The sequence below is a fragment of the Lupinus angustifolius genome, chromosome LG03, assembly GCF_001865875.1.
Source record: "Lupinus angustifolius cultivar Tanjil chromosome LG03, LupAngTanjil_v1.0, whole genome shotgun sequence".
NCBI lineage: Eukaryota > Viridiplantae > Streptophyta > Magnoliopsida > Fabales > Fabaceae > Lupinus > Lupinus angustifolius.
Window position 1 is genome coordinate 4,094,605 of NC_032011.1, and position 23,276 is coordinate 4,117,880.

Here is a 23,276-nt window from a genome sequence, read left to right on the forward strand (position 1 = left end):
AATGATTTTTTAAACTTTTTTGAAGAAAATTATTAGGGTTTGGGTTGGAGATTTTGCTCCTCATGATTTTCATTCTTTTATCAAGTTAATTAACTATATCTACATACAAAATTATTGAGTAATAATAATTAACCGAGTAACTTCAAGAAATGCTCTTCACCTCCTTAACCTAAAACTAACTAATAAAGTTACTTTGTTAACTTACTTAAAATGGACAAGTGATAACTGAATCGTGATAATTAACATATTATATCACGTTACCAACTTCTTTATCCAAATAGTGAATATTATCCTAAATTTTATTGACAAATGAGTACCATGTTGTATTTTAATATTTTTTATTTTGCATACTTTTCAACTATACAGTTAACAATTAAAAGTATAAATACAATAATATTTTTTTAGTAATGATGAGTATTGATAGGTAAAACTAGAGGTATGCTGGTTAAGCTCAAATATATACATGATAAAATAATATATTTATCTATACTTCTATATATATAAAGGCAAAATATAGTGTAACTTTTACCATGATATAATTTCCACTTCCTGTTTTGCCCTTAACATTATTTAATATTTACAAAAAAAAACTATATAATCATAAATAATATCCATCAACACATTAATTAACTACATTTTTTTCCCATTAAATTGAACATTATCCTAAATACAAAAAAAATTATTATTAAATGTACATCGAACACCATAAATATACTCTAATTCTAAAAAATAAAATATATAAAAATTGATTGTGTAATATCATGCAATGTTGTCCAGCAAGCACGAAGTATTTGTACACGCTAATATTATATAATGTAAATGGAATAAATAACATGACTAAAAGTAGGTTTATTATAATGCATATATGAAATAAATATATGTGATGGTGCTAGAGCCATTCATTAGAATTATTATCTCCTTAATTACATCAATAAGCAATTTTTTTTTAAATAATTTTATGTACAATTAATATTAGAAATTTTGCTTCAAGATAAAAATTTCTTCTCTTTTTTAATAAAATAATGAACTTCCGAACACACCCAACTTTTATGATTAGCCATATGAAATCATTTTTGATACGCATCAACTTGATGTTGATCAATAATATAAGATTATGTTAACTTTCAGATAAACTAAAAATTAAAAGTTCGATTCTAATAACAATACTATTTTTAAGTAATTTTTGAAAATAGTAGTTAAAATTTCCTAATATTGCAAAATTGGATTAGTATTATTCTCCCTCCCCTTCATATTGCACTCCTTCGTGAGTCTTTACGGCGCAGTTACATAACAGACGGACGTTTTCTCTTGACGTGAGAAGCCGTTACTGGTTTTTGTTACCTTTGCGGACTTCACTCTCTTAGGTACGAATTCAGAAGAAGAGTCACATTATCTGAGAAAAACACATAACAGGTGCGGTACGACATCGTTTTATACCTGACTTTTTGTATCATAGTTTTATATATATCCAAATAACTCATATTGTATCTAGTGTGCTTAGGTTTTCATTTTTTTTGTTCTTTTTGCTCAATGATACACACAAGGTTTGAAATCAATAATAATTTTTTTGGGGTTAATGTTCGGGGATTTGATTGGTGTTGAGTTTGTTGGATTTGGTAACTATTGCATTTTATGGCTTTGTTTTTGTATGTAATAACTGAATTAGGATTTTCAATGAAATATGAACTAACCTTTTGTTTTTTCTAATGTCAGGGAAGTTGGAAGAAAAATATTGATGCTGATTTGAAGAGTGGAATTGGGATAATATAAGCATTTGAAGATTCTGTTGGAAATCTAGGGTTACACAGTGAGAAAATATGGATGGAGGAGATGTTAGGATTGGGGCGAAGAAGAAGAAGAGATCGAAGACGGTGGAAATTGGTTTTGATTCGGATGATAATGAGACCATTGGCTCTATGTTTAAGCTAAGGAGGCCTAAGAAGAAGGTTAATTTGGCGCCAGAGGGGTCTTGTGGCGATGGAGGCAAGAATGGTAAGGGTGTTGCTGAGAAAGATTCAGTTGCTGATAACGAGGATTTGGGGGGTATGGATGATACCTTGGCTAGTTTCAGGAAGAGGTTGAAGGGTCCAAAGAGAGATCGGGGATCTGAAGCCAGTGGAGGAAGAAGTTCTGCTTTGAACGTGGGTCTGGTGTCATATTCTGATAGATCTTTGAATGTTTCTGTTGGGGGAATTGAGGGTCATGATCTGTCTGGTGATGATTTCGTTGCTCAGGAATCAAGGGGCACCTCGAAGGATGAGAAAGTGGTAGATATGTTGCATGGTGATGGCACACAGCACCCTTCTGATGAAAAAATGGAAGACTCCTTGTCAGTGATTATCCGAAAGGCGCAATCTAATCTGATTAAGAAATCGCGGGCCTCTTCAAGTTCAAAGAAGAAAAAAGGGAGTCAGAATGTAGATAATGACTTGAGACCTGGCTCTGAAAGTGTTCCTGAAACTGTAGATTCTGCGGGTGAATGTAAATCTAGATCTGCTCCTGCCTTGGAATCGGGTAAAAGAGATCTGACATTTGCTGGTGCTGTGTCTCAACCATCTGCTCTGGGTGAATTTTCTTCCATTTCTGATAAACAAAAGTATGCTGATGATTGTTTTCAAGAGGATACTGCTGAGGGCATTTGTGATATTCCAGATGAATCATTAGCTGATCACTCTCCCTCAACTAATGTCTGCAAAGGAGATAGGCAACAACTGTCTTGTGTGCAATCTGAAAATGTTTGTTTAAATCCGTGTTCTTCCAGGTTAGATGATGTTGAAATAATTCGTACTCTGCCTCTATCAAGAGCAGGGAAAGGGACACATGAATGTACTGAGAGTGAGTTCAAGAATAGATCGACTATTGAACTAGCACAAGTGTGTAATGATTCTTCAAAACACAGTATTTCTGCTTCTATGGAGAAAGAAAGTTCCTTACCTTCTCATGACACTGGATCCTTGATTAAATCGAGTGGAAGTATATTGATTGAGAATAATTTTACGGTTTCTGGAAACATTTTCCAGGAATCCTCAGACAATGAAGCTCTAAAGCTCTCTGGATTCTATGTGGAGGAAGATGGAGGTGTAAAATCTGAAAGTGAGTTTATATCTGGTAGAAGTTTCTGTGATTATAATAGTTCAGATGCAAAGGCTGAAGTGAAAGATTTTGCTTTAGGTTCTTCACTTGAAAAAAATGATATAATGGCTGGTGGTAGCTTATCTCCTATGATGTCTAATGAAGTCAGTGAATCTGAATTGGCTAATGAGTCAAATCACCCAGAGAAACCTTCAGAAATGTGTAATATTCCAAAAGACTCTACTCCTTCAGTTCTGGAATGCTTAGATCCAGTTCAATCCGATGGATCCTCCCTTCCATCTGCAATTCCAGATGAAAATGAGAATTATGCAGAATTTCATGCCTCTCTGTCTGATTTTGCCAACAATGATGGTAAGATCTCAGTCATTTCACGTGCCGTGCGTAAGGCCAAAATGCATAAGCATGGAGACATGACTTATGAGGGGGATGCTGATTGGGAGATTTTAATAAATGATCAATCTCTCCATGAAAGCCAAGTTTTTGCAGATGGTGACCACACTCTTAGAACAAGGGCGAAGCTTGATTCATCTTTTAATGTTGTCTATGACTCTGAAAGTGTTGCAGTAGCAGCAGTATCAGCTGGATTGAAAGCCCATGCAGCTAGTCCAATTGAGAAAATAAAATTTAAGGAGATCTTGAAGCGTAAAGGTGGTCTCAGGGAATACTTGGATTGCAGGTAGATAACCTTTCAAAAAGGTCTTTCCGTTTGCTTGCAATTGATTTTTCCAAGTGTTCAGAAAGGTTGCATATTTCTTCAGTATTGAGTTTTTATTGTTATGATTTAATTACAGAGAAACTGTCTTAGATCCTTTGTCAGTGATGATTGAATGTGTTATTTGTTTTAGTTTCTTAAACATGAAAATTAGGGTATTGAACTCTTGCTGTGTGGTTACTGTTAACATTCACTTGTATAGTTGGCTAGATGAACAACTTGCTCATGGTCATTTAAAAAGAAAGTAACCGGAAAAGTTAGTGCTCGTAGCATCTATCTCCTGTCCTCCTCTTCTCTCTCCTTTTGTTATTTGTTTGTAATAGTTTTTCATATACAGATTTATGTTGGGACTACTTCATCACTATCTAATGCTTCTACATTTGAAAGATGTCTTGCTGGTAGGACTGTCAATTGTATATACTTAATACTTCTATTGCGATTAATGAGCTGATATCCTTCACTGCTGTTCCTTGTTTTATTCAGAAGTTGGTAATAGTTTTGTTTAACATATTATTGTTGTGCAGTACAATCATCACTGTGTTTTTACTTGATTAGCTGCTATCTTCTGATTTTGCTATTTAGTGATGGGATTTACTTTTTTAATTGCCTTTATGCTTCTTGAAAAATCTGTACAGCGATGTTAGATACTTGAATTAGGATATACATCATCTTTTTGAATGCTACTTAAACTAGGCTATGATAGATTTTTGAGTTTCCGTTTGTTTTAAAAAAAACTTCAGCTGAAACTTGATGTATTTGATACATCTCTTGTACAGTGCGAAGCCTGTTATAATAAATCCTACCTTTTTTAATTTAACACATTGCAGAAATAAGATCTTAAGTCTTTGGAGCAGAGATGTTACACGGATTTTGCCTCTTGCTGAATGTGGTGTTAGTGATATCCATTCTGATGATGAAGGTCCCCGTTCTTTTCTCACTAGGGAAGTCTATGCATTTCTGGATCAATGTGTAAGTTTGTTCATCATGTTATTTTCAGCTATCAATTTTTATTTCCTTTGCTCTTTTACTACAATAATATATGGATGCATATTTAATAAGTTATTAATTTAAAATATATATTTTTGGCCAAAACACCATATGCAGTTTATTTTTGCTGATAAAGCTTGAATTTTAAAATGATAAAATTGTTTTTGCAGGGTTACATAAATGTTGGAATTGCCTCTCAGAAGGAGATTCTTGGAAATAGTGCAAGTGATTGCTGTAAACTTGTAGAAGAAAAAGGTCTTGAGGAAAGTTCCGCAGCTTTGGTGGCTGACTCTGAAGATGGAGTTTCCTTTATTGTTGGTCAGACTGAAATGTCAGAGACTTCCATGGAGATTAACAAAAGTCTAACAACAGTGTATTACGAAGACCTGAAAACTGAAGCTGCAGAAGACAGAAGGCATGTTAATGCAGCAACGATGGCTATATCAAATATGAGACAACATGAAGAAAGAAAAAATTATGAATGCCAGGAAAATGGTGGGATTCAGGACCAATTTAGTGAATTATACATGCAATTATTAATAACTCTATTCCTCTTAAATTTCTGATTGCAGATTGACTTTTATTGTACCTACAGGGCAAAGCAATGAATCCACTTGCATTAAATCTGCCGTAGGTGATCAGATAGGTGATCCTCTGCAGTCTGATTCAAAGGCTAGAAACAGAGTGATTATCATTGGAGCTGGTCCTGCAGGGCTAACTGCTGCTCGTCATTTGAAACGTCAGGGATTTCCTGTAATTGTACTTGAGGCTAGGAGTAGGATAGGAGGTCGTGTATTTACAGATCACTCATCTCTTTCTGTCCCAGTGGATCTTGGTGCTAGCATTATCACTGGTGTGGAGGCTGACGTGGCCACCGAGAGAAGACCAGATCCTTCCTCATTGGTTTGTGCTCAGTTGGGCCTTGAGTTGACAGTGCTAAACAGTGACTGTCCTCTTTACGATACAGTTACAGGACAAAAGGTTCCGGCCGATATGGATGAAGCACTTGAAGCTGAATACAATAGTCTTCTTGATGACATGGAATTGCTCGTTGCTCAGAAAGGTGAGCAGGCGATGGGAATGTCTCTTGAAGATGGTTTAGAATATGCCCTTAAGATTCGCCGTATGGCACGCTCTGGAAGTATTGGAGAAACTGAAAAACATAATTCTGGTTATACTCCATTTGATTCCGAAAGAGACTGTACTGTGAAAAAAAATATTGATGAGGAGATTTTGAGTCCTCTGGAGAGGAGGGTTATGGATTGGCACTTTGCTCATTTGGAGTATGGCTGTGCTGCTTTGCTTACAGAAGTTTCTCTTCCCTACTGGAATCAAGATGATGTCTATGGAGGATTTGGGGGAGCTCATTGTATGATTAAAGGGGGTTACAGCACTGTTGTTGAGTCTTTAGGAGAAGGGCTTGCAGTCCACTTGAACCATGTCGTAACAAATGTATCTTATGGCATCAATGAATCTGACCAGAATAATAAAGTCAAAGTTTCTACGTCAAATGGGAATGAATTCTTTGGAGATGCTGTCCTCATCACTGTTCCACTAGGCTGTTTGAAGGCTGAAACTATACAATTCTCCCCGCCTTTGCCCTCGTGGAAATATTCTTCTGTTCAGCGTCTTGGCTTTGGTGTTCTCAATAAAGTCATTTTGGAATTTCCTTGTGTGTTTTGGGATGATGCTGTGGATTACTTTGGAGCAACATCTGAGGAAAGAGGCAAAAGAGGTCACTGCTTTATGTTCTGGAATGTTAGGAAAACAGTCGGGGCTCCTGTCCTTATAGCATTAGTGGTTGGTAAGGCAGCCATAGATGGTCAGAGCTTGAGCTCTTCTGATCATGTCAACCATGCATTGAAAGTTCTCCGTAAACTATTTGGGGAGGCTTCAGTACCTGATCCTGTTGGACATGTTGTGACTGATTGGGGTAGGGATCCTTTTAGCTATGGTGCTTATTCGTATGTTGCTATTGGAGCATCAGGAGAAGACTATGATATATTAGGGAGGCCAGTAGATAACTGCATGTTTTTTGCTGGTGAAGCGACCTGCAAAGAGCACCCTGATACAGTTGGTGGTGCAATGATGAGTGGACTACGGGAGGCTGTTCGCATAATTGATATATTGAGCACTGGAAATGATTACACTGCAGAGGTGGAAGCAATGGAAGCTGCTTCGAGACAGTTAGATACTGAAAATGAAGTTAGGGATATAACAAAGAGACTAAACGCAGTAGAGCTTTCTAACTTATTCTACAAGAACTCTTTGGATGGTGCTCAAATCTTAACCCGGGAAGCTTTACTAAGGGAAATGTTCCTTAATGCGAAAACCAATGCTGGGCGCTTGCATGTGGCCAAAGAATTGCTATGCCTTCCTGTTGGAAACTTGAAGTCCTTTGCTGGGAGTAAAGAGGGGCTAGCTGTTCTCAACTCATGGATACTGGTACTTTTGCATCACTTGATGTATTACTTTCAAATTATTTTGTATCTTTTCGAATAGATAGTGCATGCAAGCTTTACTGTTATAAAGTGAAACACCTTTATCTTATGGGTACACAATTTTTTAGATTTAGTGCTTCATAGTCCATATCTCATCACAGGATTCAATGGGGAAGGACGGTACCCAACTCTTGCGGCACTGTGTGCGTCTTCTTGTGCGTGTTTCAACTGATCTACTTGCTGTACGCTTGTCAGGTAATAATGTGACTTTTTTTAGTGTATGAATTTGCATCAGTCTGTTCATGTACTCACTTAAATTTATGTGATGGGGTTTTATTACCGTATCTTATCCATGTGTAATGCGTTGTATAATATATGTAATATTCAGAGGGAGAAATACTTGGTTGGTTGGATGGAACTTTTCTTATAGGCATAGTCTTTGACGTGGAGGGGGAAGGAGGGAAATTGTGCAGCTACTGGGGCTTGAACCCTTGTACTCACACTTTATGTCTTGCAGGAACTTGGTTTCGGTGATACAAGATTAATATTTTCCATACCATTTTACAAGATATATTTTTAATTAATGTCTAACCTAGTTTTTGTCTTTTCCTTTTGATCATAATTCCTATCTACTGGTCAGCCTAATGTAATTAAAGTATTAAACTATGATTAATTGATTATGTAGTGATAGATATATTTGTAATCCATTAGGTTTTGCTATCAGATGGAGTCGTGTGCAAATATGATGTCACAGTTTCCCTTGTACTTTTGTTTAATGTATTGCTATTATTGGGTGTAGGAATAGGGAAAACAGTGAAGGAAAAAGTTTGTGTGCATGCTAGCCGTGATATTCGAGCTATAGCAAGCCAGTTGGTCAATGTATGGCTTGAAGTTTTCCGCAAGGAAAAAAAAGCTTTTAATGGGGGTTTGAAGTTGTCAAGACAAGCAATTGCCTTAGATATATCAAAGAGAAAACATTTAAAAGATTCAGCCTCAGGAAGACCACCTCTGAGTACACATCCTGGTAGTCTTGATAATAGAGGAAAACAACAAGCAGCAATTGGCTCAAGGCATGAGGTCAGCTCTTCCAGGTCCCAAGGTTCAATTAGCAAAGTACTCACCGAGAAGGAGGATAACTGCTATGTTATTTCTGAAGAAGAACGGGCTGCTATAGCTGCTGCAGAAGCTGCCCGTGCTCAAGCACATGCTGCTGCCGAGGTTTGTTTGTCCTGGAACTTTAGCTTTAATTTCATAAATCTGTTTATTTAGTGCTTCTGATAGTCACAAGCTAAATTGCTCATAACTACTGCTGCAGTATCATACAGTAGTTATGACTAATGACTAATGACTTCTAAGCCTCTACCGGATGAAAATTATTTTTGTTGGGTGCAAGGTTTTAAATAGACTACAGTTGAAGACGGAAAGTTAAGGTTTTCAGAGTCTCCGAAACTGCAATGCAACAGTACCAGCCACATTTTCCGCAATATTCCGCAACGTAATGGTTTTGGGAATCTCCAAACCGCATCCACAATTTAAAACCATGATCATGTGTTAAGCACTAACATACTAGGCATAATTTAGTTTTATGTTAATATCATAATATGCTAATTAATATTTTATTCATAAGTTTGTATATGGGTTCATATGTATATAATTTTTAATCTCATGTGATGGTCAATAATTTTCAATAGCCAGAGATTGGCTTGAAGGGTAATATATATCTATCTGTGCTGTGTCCTTGTGTTTTAGATGTTGCCATCTCACTATGTCGCTTTGTGTTTGCATCCTACTTCTCTGATTTGGCTAAAGGACATTCAGCAATACTTTTTAATATTGACTTTCACCATTTATCTGTCATTGCTTCTATCTCCATTGTGTTCTGAACTTTATTTATACTTTCATGGATAGCTCATGATTTTTTGTATGTATTCATCTGCCCCCATCAAATATATTATTTCCCAATCTGATATAAGATCATAAAAAGAGTGGATTTTCCCAGTCCTTTGACTAAATAGGAACATATGATCATTTTCTGGAAATATATTTTTCACGACAAATACTCTTTTTCCTGGCAAGTGATTGAGTGAAACAAAGTATCCAAAGATGATTGTACTGCCTCTTGAAGATCCTATATGCTCCCTTTCGCTATTTGATTCCCATGTTCGTTAAATTTGTTGGTGATTCTTGTTCTTTGCAGGCATATGCTGCGGCAGAAGCCAGGCGCAATAAGTTGTTACAGCTTCCAAAGATACCCTCATTCCAGAAATTCGCTTCAAAAAATGATGAGTGTGATAATAGAAAAAAGTGGTCTGGTGCTTTGGGAAGGCAAGATTGTATTTCAGAGATTGATTCGAGGAATTGCAGAGTTCGGGATTGGTCTGTTGATTTTTCTGCTGCTTGTGTTAACCTTGATAATTCTAGAATGCCAGTTGATAACCTTTCACAGAGAAGTCACTCAAATGAGATTGCCAGCCACTTGAATTTCAGAGAGAACTCAGGAGAAAGTGTTGCTGTGGACAGCAGTATATATACAAAAGCTTGGATTGACACAGCTGGTGGTGTGGGAATAAAAGATTCTGATGCCATAGACAGATGGCAATCTCAAGCAGCTGCAGCCGATTCTTATTTTTCTAATCCAAGCATAAGTTTGAAGGATGAGGAGGATTCAAATGGATGTTCAAGGTTACCCAGCTGGAAGCATGATGGTATGGCAAATGAAAGCTCAATTTCACAGGTTACTGTTAATAAGGAAGCCTTGAAAAGTCATCACTCCCGTGGAGCAGATCATATTAAACAGGCTGTTGTGGATTATGTTGGATCACTACTTATGCCCCTTTATAAAGCAAGGAAACTAGACAAGGATGGCTACAAGGCTATAATGAAGAAAAGTGCAACAAAGGTAATTTTCATCCTCCACTTCGTTGCTTCTCCTTATATTTGCTGAATTCCGAATGTGTTACTGTCTTTTGTAAGGTGGATAGGAGGTTAAAAGGAATATCTGATCTAGGACAATAGTGTCAAGAGACAGTCTTCTTTCATTTCTTACCTTCCTGGGTTTAATTTCAGGTCATTGAGAAAGCCACAGATAAAGAAAAAGCCATGACTGTTGATGAGTTTCTAGATTTTAAGCGAAAGACTAAGGTACTTTCTGTAATTTTCCATTACAATAATTGGTCTATCTACTAATCTTTTGGCAGTTTTCCTTCCTAACATTTCTTTTCAGAATGTTTTCATGTTTGTGATGTTCACATGATTTTTTGCTCCCAAACCAGCTTCTTTGGAGTGAGCTGGGGTTGGCTTTAATGTTAACCATTTTTTGCCATGATTGTTGGGCTTATTTTGTGAATGGGGCCTCAGGTGCTTCTGTCATTCTCTTGACTTTTTTCTTTCTCACTGACTTTGGTTTGATGCCTAAAACATGCAGATTCGCTCCTTTGTGGACACATTGATTGAGAGACACATGGCAATAAAACCAGATATGAAATCTTAATGTTCCTGGTTGGGAATAACCTGTACTTTTTGGACTTCTGTGTAATAGTTGCGTAAGTCTGGTACTTCAGTTCTCACAGTTTTGTGGCCATTGACATTTTTTCTGATGAGCACCTCAATCTACCAATGTAAATGATCCAGAAGGTGCCATTAAAGAAACAGATAAAATCTGATCAATCCAAATTGAGTGGGCTCTATGTTAATTCTTCCTACTGGCAACCTTGAACAGAATACTAAAACACTAATGATGGATTACCAGTGAACAGGCCTTACTACTTTTATAAACAGGTCCAATGCAAATATCAGTTGGATCTTCCGTGGGACTGGCATCAGCAGGTTCGAAGATAACAGCAGATTGTAGTCATCCATGGTTTAATATTTTATCTTCTGTCTGAGGTTTATATCTGTGGGTGGAAAGTTTAGACCCTGTTTTGATTAAAGGGGTTTCTTACGGACAATACATCATTTTGACTTTAGAAATTTGTACAGCTTAGGATTATTTAGTGATGACAAGCATGCATTGACATTTCCTATGGCCTAGTAGCATCATTTATGTTTAACATCAAATAGTAACTTCAATTTCATCCTCACAAGTAGAAAATAACTATGCCACCGGTTTCATCTCTCTGTCTATTTCTCTGTGTACCTTGGCTTATCTATAGTGTAGTCAGCTTCCACGTGTGTTCCAAAAGAAATTAACTACAAACATGGTATCCTTACCAAACTAGCCCTTCATTTAGCAATATTTATGATTCAAAGGATTGCGCCATGGGGATGCCGACATCTTTTAAATTGTGTTGACCAAATGTCAGTGTTCTGTCTTGGCTGTTCTCTAGTGCTAATTATTTGCTTACACATCTCTCTATTGGTTGCTAGGCTGAGAAAGATTATGTCATTCACAGATGGGAGGTAATAGGTATTTTGCCCTTTCCCTTTGATTTGATGTTTGTTTCAACTCTTACCTTCATAGCCAATTATGTGCAGCCAATCAAAATCTTATGATAACTTTGAAGTTCGGGTCTTTTTTTACATTGTTACTTTAATGATGAATAATATTTGATTAGTTGTGGCTAAAAGACAACATGTGTACAAGATTTATACATTTTCCGTTGCTTTTTGTTCTCTTAATGTTATGGTCCCTTAATTTTAATGCCCCCTTTTGGTGTTAAGGTTGATGTCCCTATTGTGATTCTAGTTCTCTTGTTTCTGCTGCAGACTATCTTCCTGCCACAGTATGCATTATTGGGTAAAATTAATTATGGCTGCCAGGGAAATTAAAATCCAATATCTAGAAGGGGTGATTCCTGAGTACATTCTTGTCATCGTAAGCAAATTATTTTACTCTCAATCATTAATGCTTATAAATTTACCTTCATGTTGGTCGCAGCTATTTTGAATCTGGTGTGTTTTGATGCTTAACCAAATTGTATTTTCTTTGTTTACTAGTACTAGTCCTAATTTTGAGATTAGCTATTTTGGATTGTGTGCATACCCCCAATACAAAATTATCTTTGTGTCTTTAATTTTTGATGCATTTGACATGCACCCTCCAATTTAAAACTGTTGTTTAAGGTGCACAAAGTTGTATTAATTTAAAATCATATTCAGTTGTTTTCTCACATCAACTTGTTAGAACTATTTGAAGCTTTTAGGTAGATGATATATGTTTGGTATTTTCTCATTTGATAGATTTTTATATTCGGTAAGAGGAAAAAAATATGTAATGACAGTGTATTATCATTGACTCTACAAAAAAAGTAATACAAATGAATAATTTATAATATACTGACTGTGTATAAATCTTTACACTAACAGTGCATATATGTTCCATTTATTCTGTAATACCATCCATGTAAAAAAATAAAATGAAAAAATATGCAGTTGCTTGAATGGTCCTTATGTGGGCTGTGTATATAATATATTTATATACTGGTATTTTCCTTATGTTATAGATTTGTGCTTATGATTGTTTGATAATGAAATGCCATTACTCAATAATATCAATACACCAAACGTGTGGGATTCCTCTTCTGCTTTATTTGTTTCTAGGTTGACTAAAGACTTTTAAGTTCCGTAACTTAAAATTAACTTGATTTTTACCTCTAAATTTTGTATTTTCAAGTGCATACAAATTCAGGTTGTGGCCCCGTGAAATCTAAAATTTATTTACATGAATGCTATCTATAGTTCGAAAATAACTATAGATGAGAAGGTGAATCTTGCACGGTTGCACTCATGCTTGAGCTTTGACACTTCTCATACATTATTGTAACTTAGGGTCTGTTTTTGAGATAAGTTTTAGATAGAAAGGAAGAGAAAATGTAGACTTGGTAGCTCATAAATATATTTGTGAGTTGATTTTGAATTTTTTTATTTCCATTCTTCCCTCTCCAAAACTCAAATCGCAAACATATCCTTGATTGATGAGTGGTATTTGATCTCTCATGATTTTTATGGTACTGCTAAGGAAAAAGATTTATTAGTGAATTTATTAAGTATTCCTATAACTTCTTTTTATTTATTTATAACCTTTTTATTACCATTTACCTTTACACTAATCTTATCACGTAAAAAAACGAGAAAATTGTATAAATATAAGATGTATATAATTATTGATGTAATGTAATGTATTTTTACTGTATTGCTGAAGTAATGTAAGGTAATATCTTACGACCTTCGCCCACTGTGTCACTTGTGAAGTTTGTATTGTCTTTGAAATTGTTTGTTATGTTACATTTGTTGGTTCATAACTATATTTAATTATATTTAGTTATATATTACTAATTTAAATATTTATTTATAATAAGTAATGTATTTTCTTATTTCTCTTATATTTCAAAATATGAATCTCACATGTATTTGATTAAGTGGTGCATATTTATTTTTCCTTTTAAGTAACATCTGTGTTTGCGTATGAAGAGAATACTAATTGAGAGAATTAGCCTTATTATATTGTGAATGTTTTTTACTGAAACAAAATTGCCTCTTATGAGATATGTTTGCTTGACCAAAAATATGAACCCTGAAAGATTTAATCTTGCATTTATATTGGGAAAATGATGTTTCCACTGATAGGCACATGGTGTCTAGGAGTATTAGATGTTATAAAATATTTATGCAAAATTATTGTTTTGGTTTCTAATTGTTATTTTAAAATAGTTTTGGGTAAACATTAGCATTGGTCCTTCTATTAAACTGTAATAGCATATTATTTTACCCTCTCTTCCCTCCCCTTTTTCCTTTAACTTCAACACCCCCAAATTCATAATAAGGAGCAAAATCTTGAAACCTTGACACAATCACTTGGTTTTGGTTTGGAGGAAAGAGGAAAATTTGAAACTCTAATAGGAAACTTCAAATTTAGCAATGGAAAAATATCCCCAACATGAAAAAAATGGTGGTAGAGTTGCTAGAGAAGGAAAAAGATAGAAGTCTAAAATCCAATACGGTTAATTTTTACAAACTTAGAGGATTATTTAGCACAAATAAAAACTACTTGACTAAATTAAAAAAACTAGATAATTGAGCAAAAGACGAATTTTGCCAATATTATATTTTATGCATCAAATAAATAATCGTCTTATAAGTTTTATTTTCATAGTTGGAAACAAGATAATAGGAAATAGGTTTATTGTTAACCAATAATCATTCTCCACAAAAATTCAGTTCACTTTCTACAAGATTCTATGTTGGGATCTCTCAACCTGTGTGTGATTTGTAGATACATTTGTAAAAGCTCTACTAGACATGAAACATGTTCCAACGCTATTGAGTCTTGAAATCCAAATTATCTAATCTTTATGATAAAAGTTAAATAAAGATTTCAATATTTTTCACCTTGGCAAACTGACTGTAGAATTAATCACATTAAAAAGTAAAAAAAATAGACCTTCAAAATTAATTAATTTAAATTAGAATGGAAAAGAAGAGTTTATTTATCATCATTTATTTTATGCTTCTAACTAATTGAGAAAAATATGGAATTTATCAATGAAAAATAACAAAAATAATAAATTATTTAAATAGTTATCTTAATAATATTTCAGCTGATTAACAATTTCATTTAGCCATTTTTACTAAGAAATAAAAAACTTCAAAATCCTTATTAGGTAATTAACAATTTAAAGAACAATGTAATAATTTTAAAATCTTGTGTGTCTCAACTAGCAGCTAAAAACAAATATCTTCCAAGGCATAGACGCAAATTATGTTTTAGCTCTGTCAATAAAATATATTATATACATAATAAATTAATAAGTATCAATTGTGCTTTATTTGTTTTAACTTTTAACACCGTAATAATCCATCAATTGTATTTTATTTATTTTAACATCTTGATTATCCATCAATTCTGTTTTATTTATTTCAACACCTTCATTAATTTATTTAGATGATTAATCAATTTATTTTAAATGAAGTAGAATGAAATGAACAAGATTATATTAGGCTACTGTATTCTTGTAGAGTTGCGACTTGCCACCATGGATAGAAGCCTGAGGGCTTTAGTAATTGTGTTATCTACTTGCATTGGTTTGGAAGATTTCTCTTTTCTGATGTAATTCTTCTTCGGTACGAATGTTAATTTGATATTAAATGTGGATTAAATTAACTTTTAAATTTGAATTTAATCTTATATATTTTTTAGATAATATCTTCTAAATATTACTTATAATTATATATAAAATTTAACATGCAAAAAATAAAAGTAAAGAACATATGAAATGATTTCTGCATTGTAGGTATTAAATTATTGTCACAAAAATGCTTTAAATAATTAACAAAAAAACAATTAAAAATAGAATATAATATTGATGCACTGACAATGTAAAGAATTATACACTATCAGTGCATCATTTATCCTTCATTTGAATTACTTTTTTTGAAAAGTCAAAAATAATTAAAAATGAACACTAGATAATATAGTGACAGTGTAAAAAACTCTTACACTATCAGTATACACATCTTTTTCTCTTAAAAATATGATTTAAAATATAATATTATATTATTAAATATGTTGCAGGAAACATTACTTTGAATTTATTATTACTCTCTACTGAATTTATCAGTCTTGAGGAATTGTCCATATCTAAAATTATAATTATTGATATAGGCATTTTCCACATAAAAATGGAATTTTTTACTATAATAGTAGCGGAAGTGATATTTGATTATTCAAAAATGGAAATCGATTTACTTTATAAAAAAGGATATCAATAAATTTCTATAAAATGGTTTCATGGGATTCAGCCAATTGGCTTAATCATGGAAAATAGGAATCCTTGTGTTTTCTTAGTGGCATGAATATGATAATTATTTCCTTCATTTGAGTCTACTTAAATATGAATATATCTATTGTTTCATAAATTATGTCATTGCTTGTACCATCAATTTAGAATTGGTTGAAAAAAATATTTCAATATTAAAAAATTAATAATTAATTTTTTTCTATTCAATAACAATTGTATATGCAATAACATAATTTGTATGACATATCATGTAGTCAAACCAAGCCAAACTGGTTTAGCTGGCAGGCTATCTTTCACTTAACCATAATAACATATCGACACGCTTTTCTTCTTCTAACTTTCAACTTCCACCGTCTTCTTTTCTTCCCAAGGTCAAAACTCAAAACCTCGCTACTCTCATTCTATGCTTCTTCTAATAATTCAATATAATATATAGCTTTTTCTGAATAAGCGATTTCAATTCACAGCGAAAGAGAAACAGCTTTTCTTTTCTTTTGTAATTTATGAACAGAATTCGGTTCCCTTGGTTTGCAACAATGGCGGAAAATATAGGCAAAAGCAGCAACCTCCAATCTTCTTCTTCTGCAACAACAACAACAACAACGACTGTTTCCAATACTCGTAGTTTCTGGCCTTCTATCCTTCGTTGGATTCCTACTTCAACCGATCACATCATCAATGCAGAGAAGCGTCTTCTTTCTCTTGTCAAGTAACTATTTCATAAACCTAATTTTTTATTTCTTCACAATTTGCATACTGTTATGTTAATTATTTCAAATTTTGGATCGTGTTAGATTGTTGTGTCTGTTTTGCAATTGTTAACTGTATTTTGACAAAAAAAATCAGATGAGAAATTATTATATAAACTTAAGAGTTCTCAAGTTAGTTGAACTTACAATCATTTTATTAATTAATAAGTGATTATTTTAATTATAGCGCGTTTTGTTAAACAGCTTTAGTAAGCGCTTCTCAAAGAAAAAAATTAAGTGCTTATCTGATGACGTGAGAGCTTATGAGCTTCTCATGAGCTATTTTTCGCTTATTGCAATAAGCTCAGGAGCTTATAGGAAGGTCGTAGCTTATTTTCTTAAGCTCTATCAAAGACCTGCTTGGGGGTGCTTTTAAGATAAGATAAGCTGAAATAAACTCTCTAAGCTCTTGTAGACACCCCCTTAATAAGTAATTAGTTACTGTAATCTTTCATAATTTATGATGTGGTTGGTAGTATACCCAATTTTAGTGTTCTAAGTTTATGCAATAGTCTCTCCGGAAATCGTTGCTTATGTTTGCCTGAACTGTTTTTTTAACTGTCACTTGATCGTGAAATGCCATGATTCATTTGCTATATGGTTTTAATGTTTTGGAATTGGGAATATGTGATAAACTTCATTCTGTTGCAGTTCTGCTAACTAGTTATAGACATCTATGAAAGTGAGTATTTTACAATTTTTGCACCTCTGAATATATGTTGCAACAAAGGGTGTTTATCTGGAATTGGTAGCTACCATTGGTATTAATCTTAACGTCTATTCCTGTAAATGGATATTGAATATCTAGGATTTTTATGGATTTTTTTTTTGGGCAGGACTCCCTATGTTCAAGAACAAGTTAATATTGGCTCTGGCCCACCTGATTCCAGAGTTAGATGGTTCCGTTCATCAAGCAATGAGCCACAGTTTATTAATACTGTTACATTTGACAGTAAAGAGGATTCTCCTACGCTTGTAATGGTTCATGGATATGCTGCTTCTCAGGGTTTCTTTTTTCGCAATTTTGATGCTCTTGCTAGTCGTTTTAGAGTCATTGCTATTGATCAACTAGGGTGCGTTATGCTTCTCTTGATCCTAATGTTTTTCTGCTTGCTAATTAAATTTGACGGACAAGACTGTGTCAAATTTAGGTCTGCATATTTATCATCACTCCTTTCCCTTGAAACTTCTTTTTTTTTGTGCAGCTGGGGTGGATCTAGTAGGCCCGACTTTACATGCAGAACCACTGAAGGTCAATGCTAGTTATTTTGTAATAGGAAAGTTTTATTTGTTGCTTAACCTGAAAGTTAATGTAGTAAAATACTAAATTTCTCATTCATACTACAGAAACTGAATCATGGTTCATTGATTCATTTGAGGAATGGAGAAAAGCCAAAAACTTGAGCAATTTTATACTACTTGGGCATTCTTTTGGCGGCTATATTGCTTCCAAGTATGCGCTTAAGGTGACTGTCTTTCTACATTGTGTTAAATTGACTTATTTGGGTTTTCCCCCTTCATAACTGTTCTGATTTATATCTTGATATTCATATATAGCACCCTGAGCACGTACAGCACTTGATTTTGGTAGGACCTGCTGGATTTTCATCAGAAACAGAGAGGATTACAAAGTTCTTAGAAACATGGAAAGGATCAATTCTTAACCATATTTGGGAATCTGGTTTTACACCTCTGAAAATTATCAGGTAAAACTACTGTCTTCTTGTTCATCTATTCTACTTTATATAGGTAATTGAACACCTTCTTCACACAAAAATATTGGCCTGCCTTGAGGTGTTTGCATTTTTCTCAAAATATGGCTATGATGAAGACATCAGAAAATAAAGACTACAACATTATCATTTATGTTTTTGTGCCTGCCTTGTTGTATGACATGCTTGTATATTATGCCCAAATGATTGGATTCCAAAAGCTAGATTAATGCATCTAATTATTGGACTAGAATATTCTGGCGGCAAATACATACTACACACCTAAATCATATGATAGTTGCCCTTCAAATGAAAGCTTGTATCTAATTGATAGAACTGGTATCAAACAGAAACAGTAGGTAGAGAATAGAAGAAAGAATTGATACAAGATCAATGTGATCTTGACCAGTAAATTGTATTATTGCAGAAAGTGTGTATACAATGATGAAGAACTCCTTTGGCAAGAGAGTAACTTCCCTAACTGATTTCCTAAATCAGTTCCCAATTACAACTTCTCCCAAAAAAACCTCTCTTACAAGCTTTCCCTTCTCTATTTATACAACTAATACATTAGTCTAACTGACTAGTAAGGGTATTCTAGGAATTCCCTCTTTATTTAATTCAAACAACTAACAAAAAACATCTTTTCTACTACCCTATACCTACCCTATCACTAATGATAGTTGAAGTCATACAGTTTTTCACGTTCCCATGTTAGCATTTCTGATCCGTTGTCTTAATTATCTTTGCTGATTTCAGATGGGTTTTTATTGATGTGTACAAGACGCCCATACATCCTATGGCAAACTATGTCTTCAGAAATTCCATTTAAATCTGAGTCCTTTTTAATGGTTTCACTTATATTTTTTTTATTAGTCTCCTTGTACCACTAACTACTGGGCTATCCTCCACCTTATTCTTTCAATTTTCTTGCGGATCCCCCTCCTAGAAAATTTAAGAAACAGACTGTAAGGTAAATTGAAGTTTTCTATGGTTTAGAATGTTTGTGGAAATATCTAAAATACTAAACTTATGAAGGTGTGACCAAGGAATTTGTCTTTAAAGATAAGACTTAGTGTATATTTACTGCCATATGTCTATGGTTTATGATAATAATTTTGCAAATTATATTTGCATGTGAATAATATTTACAAATTAAAATTGCATAGAAATTAACATTAGAATAGAAAAGGAATATTCTCGAAAGTGTAAGGCGGATAAAAATAAAATAAGTATATGACAATTTGAAAAATAGCAATTTAATCAAACATGTATTCTTATAATTCCACAACATATATATAACATGGATGGTTAACTTCTTTGTCTGAACATTTTTACCATATATATTGCCCTAAGTATCCAGATTATCAGTGGTTTATATGACTTGGTAAATGGTTGGAGGTTTGGACTTCTAATGTATTTTTGCTGCTGTTATTTAGACTTACATTTAGCTCTTTTGTTAGTCAAAAATAGGTTTATATTGTGTTGGTTAATCCAATTCAGACGGAACTGTAGCTAGAAAACATGTTTGGATCAAATTACTTTTTACCTTAAAACTGTTTAAAATCAAACCGTGAACACCCCCAAGTGTATGCTCTTAATATTTCTCCACTTATTTGTGGCAGGGGTTTAGGTCCATTGGGTCCTGATCTAGTCCGCCGGTATACAAGTGGTAGGTTTGTTAAATATACAACTGGGGAAATACTGAATGAATCTGAAACGACATTGCTGACAGGTATGCTGAGATAACCGATTGATTTGTGGCTTAGATGTTAGAGTAAATTCTGATTGGTGTTTTTTCCCACCATTGAAGATTACGTATACCATACTTTAGCTGCCAAACCTAGCGGCGAGCAGTGCTTAAAGTATATATTTTCATTTGGAGCATTTGCTAGAACACCCCTTCTTCACAGGTTTGGTGATCATCCTCCTACTATTCATTATTGAAATATCAATTCATTTCTACTTTGCTAAATCAAAATATAGTCTGTCTTCAGCTGATTAGTTGTAAATTGTAATTAGTAAAAAAATGTTATTTGGATTTCAGGTGATAATTACTTTTACAGTACAATGATCCCGTGTCCATTTTTCTTCTTCCGAGATATACATGAATATATGATACAATATCAGTCATTTAGTCTTTTGTGACATGCCATTTTGTTTAAAAAATAGTTGTTTGATATTCATACTTCTTGAAGTCAGTTTGGTCCAAGAATGTATTGACCTCCTTCTGAAAAAAATATTTTAGGACCATGGTGATTTGTTTTTGTGTATTGAAATGATGTAATCTTGCTACAACATTATATGAAACTGTCAGAAAGAAACAAAAATAAACACCATATGTGCATGGTCTCCTCTAAATAAGGAAAGGAAGGAAAGAATGAGAGAAAAGAGTGAAGATTGGAACTGATACTACACACTACCAGTACAAGTTACAACAGTATATGAAGTGATGGACTACACCTTTGATTTGTAATTCATAGATGTTTGCTGGCTGGGATAAAAATTGATTCTTGCACGGAAGCCATCTTAATTCTGAAGTCTTCATGTGTCAATGTTCTTTTCCTAGCCTTAGTATTTGTGGCTGGATTTAATTTTTTTATTTAAGTTGGAAAACTACACTTGGGTTTATTGGTTCATGGCTCATATCTAGTTGCTGAATATTGAATCCTTTTGCATCTGAGAACCAAACTCATTCTTGCAAATGTCCAACTACCAACCAATTTTTTTAAGAAACAGACCATAAGGTAAATTAAAGTTTCTATGGTTTATAATTTCTGTGAAAACATCCAAAATACTGATCATATGAAAAGATGACCAAGGAATTATGTGTCTTTAAAGATAAGAATGGGTGTAAATTTACTGCCACAGGCTAATGCATCATGTCAAGGCTTTTCATATCTCTATAGGTGTTAGGTTCTAAAATCCCTGTTCTCTTAACTTGATGTACTACTTGTAGTCTTTAACTTGGTGTTTGTGTAATGTTTTTTACCTCCACCCATGTTAACAGTGCCTCAGAGTGGAAGGTGCCCACCACTTTCATATATGGTTTCCAAGACTGGATGAATTATGAAGGGGCCCAAGAAGCTCGGAAGCAAATGAAGGTTCCATGTGAAATCATCAGGGTTCCGCAGGTATCATTTTCTTCATTCCCAAAGAAAAAGAAACCACTTCAATATTTTGTTTGAATTAACAAATTTCCTTACTTGTTGCAGGCTGGGCACTTTGTGTTTATTGACAACCCATCTAGCTTCCATTCAGCTATGTTTTATGCTTGTCGAAGGTATCTTAGGCCTGATCCTGATAGTGAGTCCCTTCCTGAAGGGCTAACATCTGCATAGAGCGGCCGTAAATTATTATACTGAAACCAAATTACAATCTCTACGGCGGGTTTGAGTGTCGTTCCTCTTCATAATTTATCCGACGACCACATCTTTACTCTATCAATCACCACCCCAAGATCTCTCATCATGAGTGTGAGAAAACTTGGAATGGTTATGGTGAAAGTGAACACAAGGTCATGGGATAAGTCACCAAGAGTGATGGCACTAGCACCCTAGGGGTTGTAATTTGGTTTCATTCAAAAGTCGTATTTTTATTATTTTTTACAAATTACCTTCTGTATTTTAGTGAAGCCATCTTCAATCTTGCTTCAGTCAAATGCATTTTACAAATGTAAGTGAAATCAGAAGAAAAAGAATTACAACTTGTAAGTATGATGTTTATTTATTGGTGTTGAGATTGAAAATGTAGAATAAACTGTAATGTTAAAACAAAATCCTTATACCTTTCATCCGACTCTTTCTGTTTAAGACATGTACCTTGTTTAGATTATGGATGTGCACATCCTTATGCTTCACAAAGTCGTGTTCAAACATGATTTAGCCATGGTTTGAGTGAGAGTTGAAAAGAAAAATTCTATCCTACCTTTTTATTGGGTCAAATTATTATTAATTGTTTTTGCCAAATTGTGTTTATAAACTGTATGACGCATAGATCATTAGTTTGTTAAGTTTTTTTTTACATAAACAATTGTTAGTATTTTGTTATGGGTGAAATTCCACATTCAATCTCCTTCACTATAACCATTAAACCACTGCACTCCAATTCTTAAGTCATCTTTCTTCACTATACCAAAAAAATGGCATGAGTTGAATAAAATATTAAAATAAATGTGAATTGTAGAAAATATAGTAATCTATGAAAATCTATTCAGGATTTGTAAATATTATACTCTTAAAATAATCTTAAATTGGAGGTGAAAAATAACAACAACAAAAAAAAAAGTGAAAATATCATTCAGTCATTTCCTCCCTGTTATTTTAACTTGCTCATTTCCCCACACACAGAAAGCGTGTGGACTGCTACTGAAGTTAAACTTTGTCAGTGACACATCGTTGTTGCCTTGTTGGGCGCGAATTGACGTCAGCAATTAAATTCCAGGTTTTATTGAATGTCCATAGTCCATACTCCGTAGTGCCCTCTTTTTAATATGTTTTTATTCTTCAAATTATCCTTAAAAGCAATTATTAACAAAAAAAAATCTAAATTAGATTTTTAACTCTTGGAGGTAAGGCTCTGCAAATGGTTCTATAAGAACTACGAACTAAGCAACCTAAATCAAACTAAACCATATTTTAAGTAGTGTGGGAAAAACAACAACCGATCAATATTGCTGTAAGGTTGTTTGATAGAAGTGGTCTTTCCCCATTTTGAGTCCCTTTTCAATATCATAATTTTATTGAATAAATTGTTTGAACTTTGAAATGATTTTTAATCATGTTATATTGAATTCAGAATCAGATTATAGTATGTTAATCCTTTTGTAAATGTTAAAAAAAATTATT

General features: G+C 33.8%; 2 protein-coding genes across 5 annotated transcripts; both read left to right on the top strand.

Moving 5' to 3' along the window:
- LOC109343152 (lysine-specific histone demethylase 1 homolog 3-like) lies at positions 1,212-10,899 on the top strand. Its single transcript, XM_019581317.1, is given in 10 exon segments — positions 1,212-1,364; positions 1,714-3,769; positions 4,633-4,774; positions 4,963-5,300; positions 5,302-7,237; positions 7,395-7,488; positions 8,033-8,451; positions 9,431-10,132; positions 10,300-10,374; positions 10,658-10,899. Coding segments are annotated over 9 exon segments (5,724 nt in total). The 5' UTR covers positions 1,212-1,364; positions 1,714-1,817; the 3' UTR covers positions 10,724-10,899.
- Positions 10,750-22,220, top strand: LOC109343153 (probable 1-acylglycerol-3-phosphate O-acyltransferase). 4 transcript variants are annotated; one of them, XM_019581320.1, is made up of 12 exons: positions 10,750-11,058; positions 11,599-11,631; positions 11,938-12,046; positions 16,436-16,677; positions 17,554-17,790; positions 17,923-17,969; positions 18,065-18,183; positions 18,275-18,423; positions 20,055-20,164; positions 20,243-20,342; positions 21,440-21,563; positions 21,645-22,220. In XM_019581320.1, the coding sequence occupies exons 4-12, from the start codon at positions 16,472-16,474 to the stop codon at positions 21,768-21,770; spliced, it is 1,218 nt and encodes a 405-aa protein (XP_019436865.1). In that variant the 5' UTR covers positions 10,750-11,058; positions 11,599-11,631; positions 11,938-12,046; positions 16,436-16,471; the 3' UTR covers positions 21,771-22,220. The 4 variants fall into 4 exon arrangements, with proteins under 4 accessions (XP_019436865.1, XP_019436867.1, XP_019436866.1 ...); XM_019581322.1 differs by lacking the exons at positions 10,750-11,058; positions 11,599-11,631; positions 11,938-12,046 and adding an exon at positions 16,234-16,339 and having other exon boundaries at positions 16,480-16,677; XM_019581321.1 differs by lacking the exons at positions 10,750-11,058; positions 11,599-11,631; positions 11,938-12,046 and adding an exon at positions 16,279-16,339.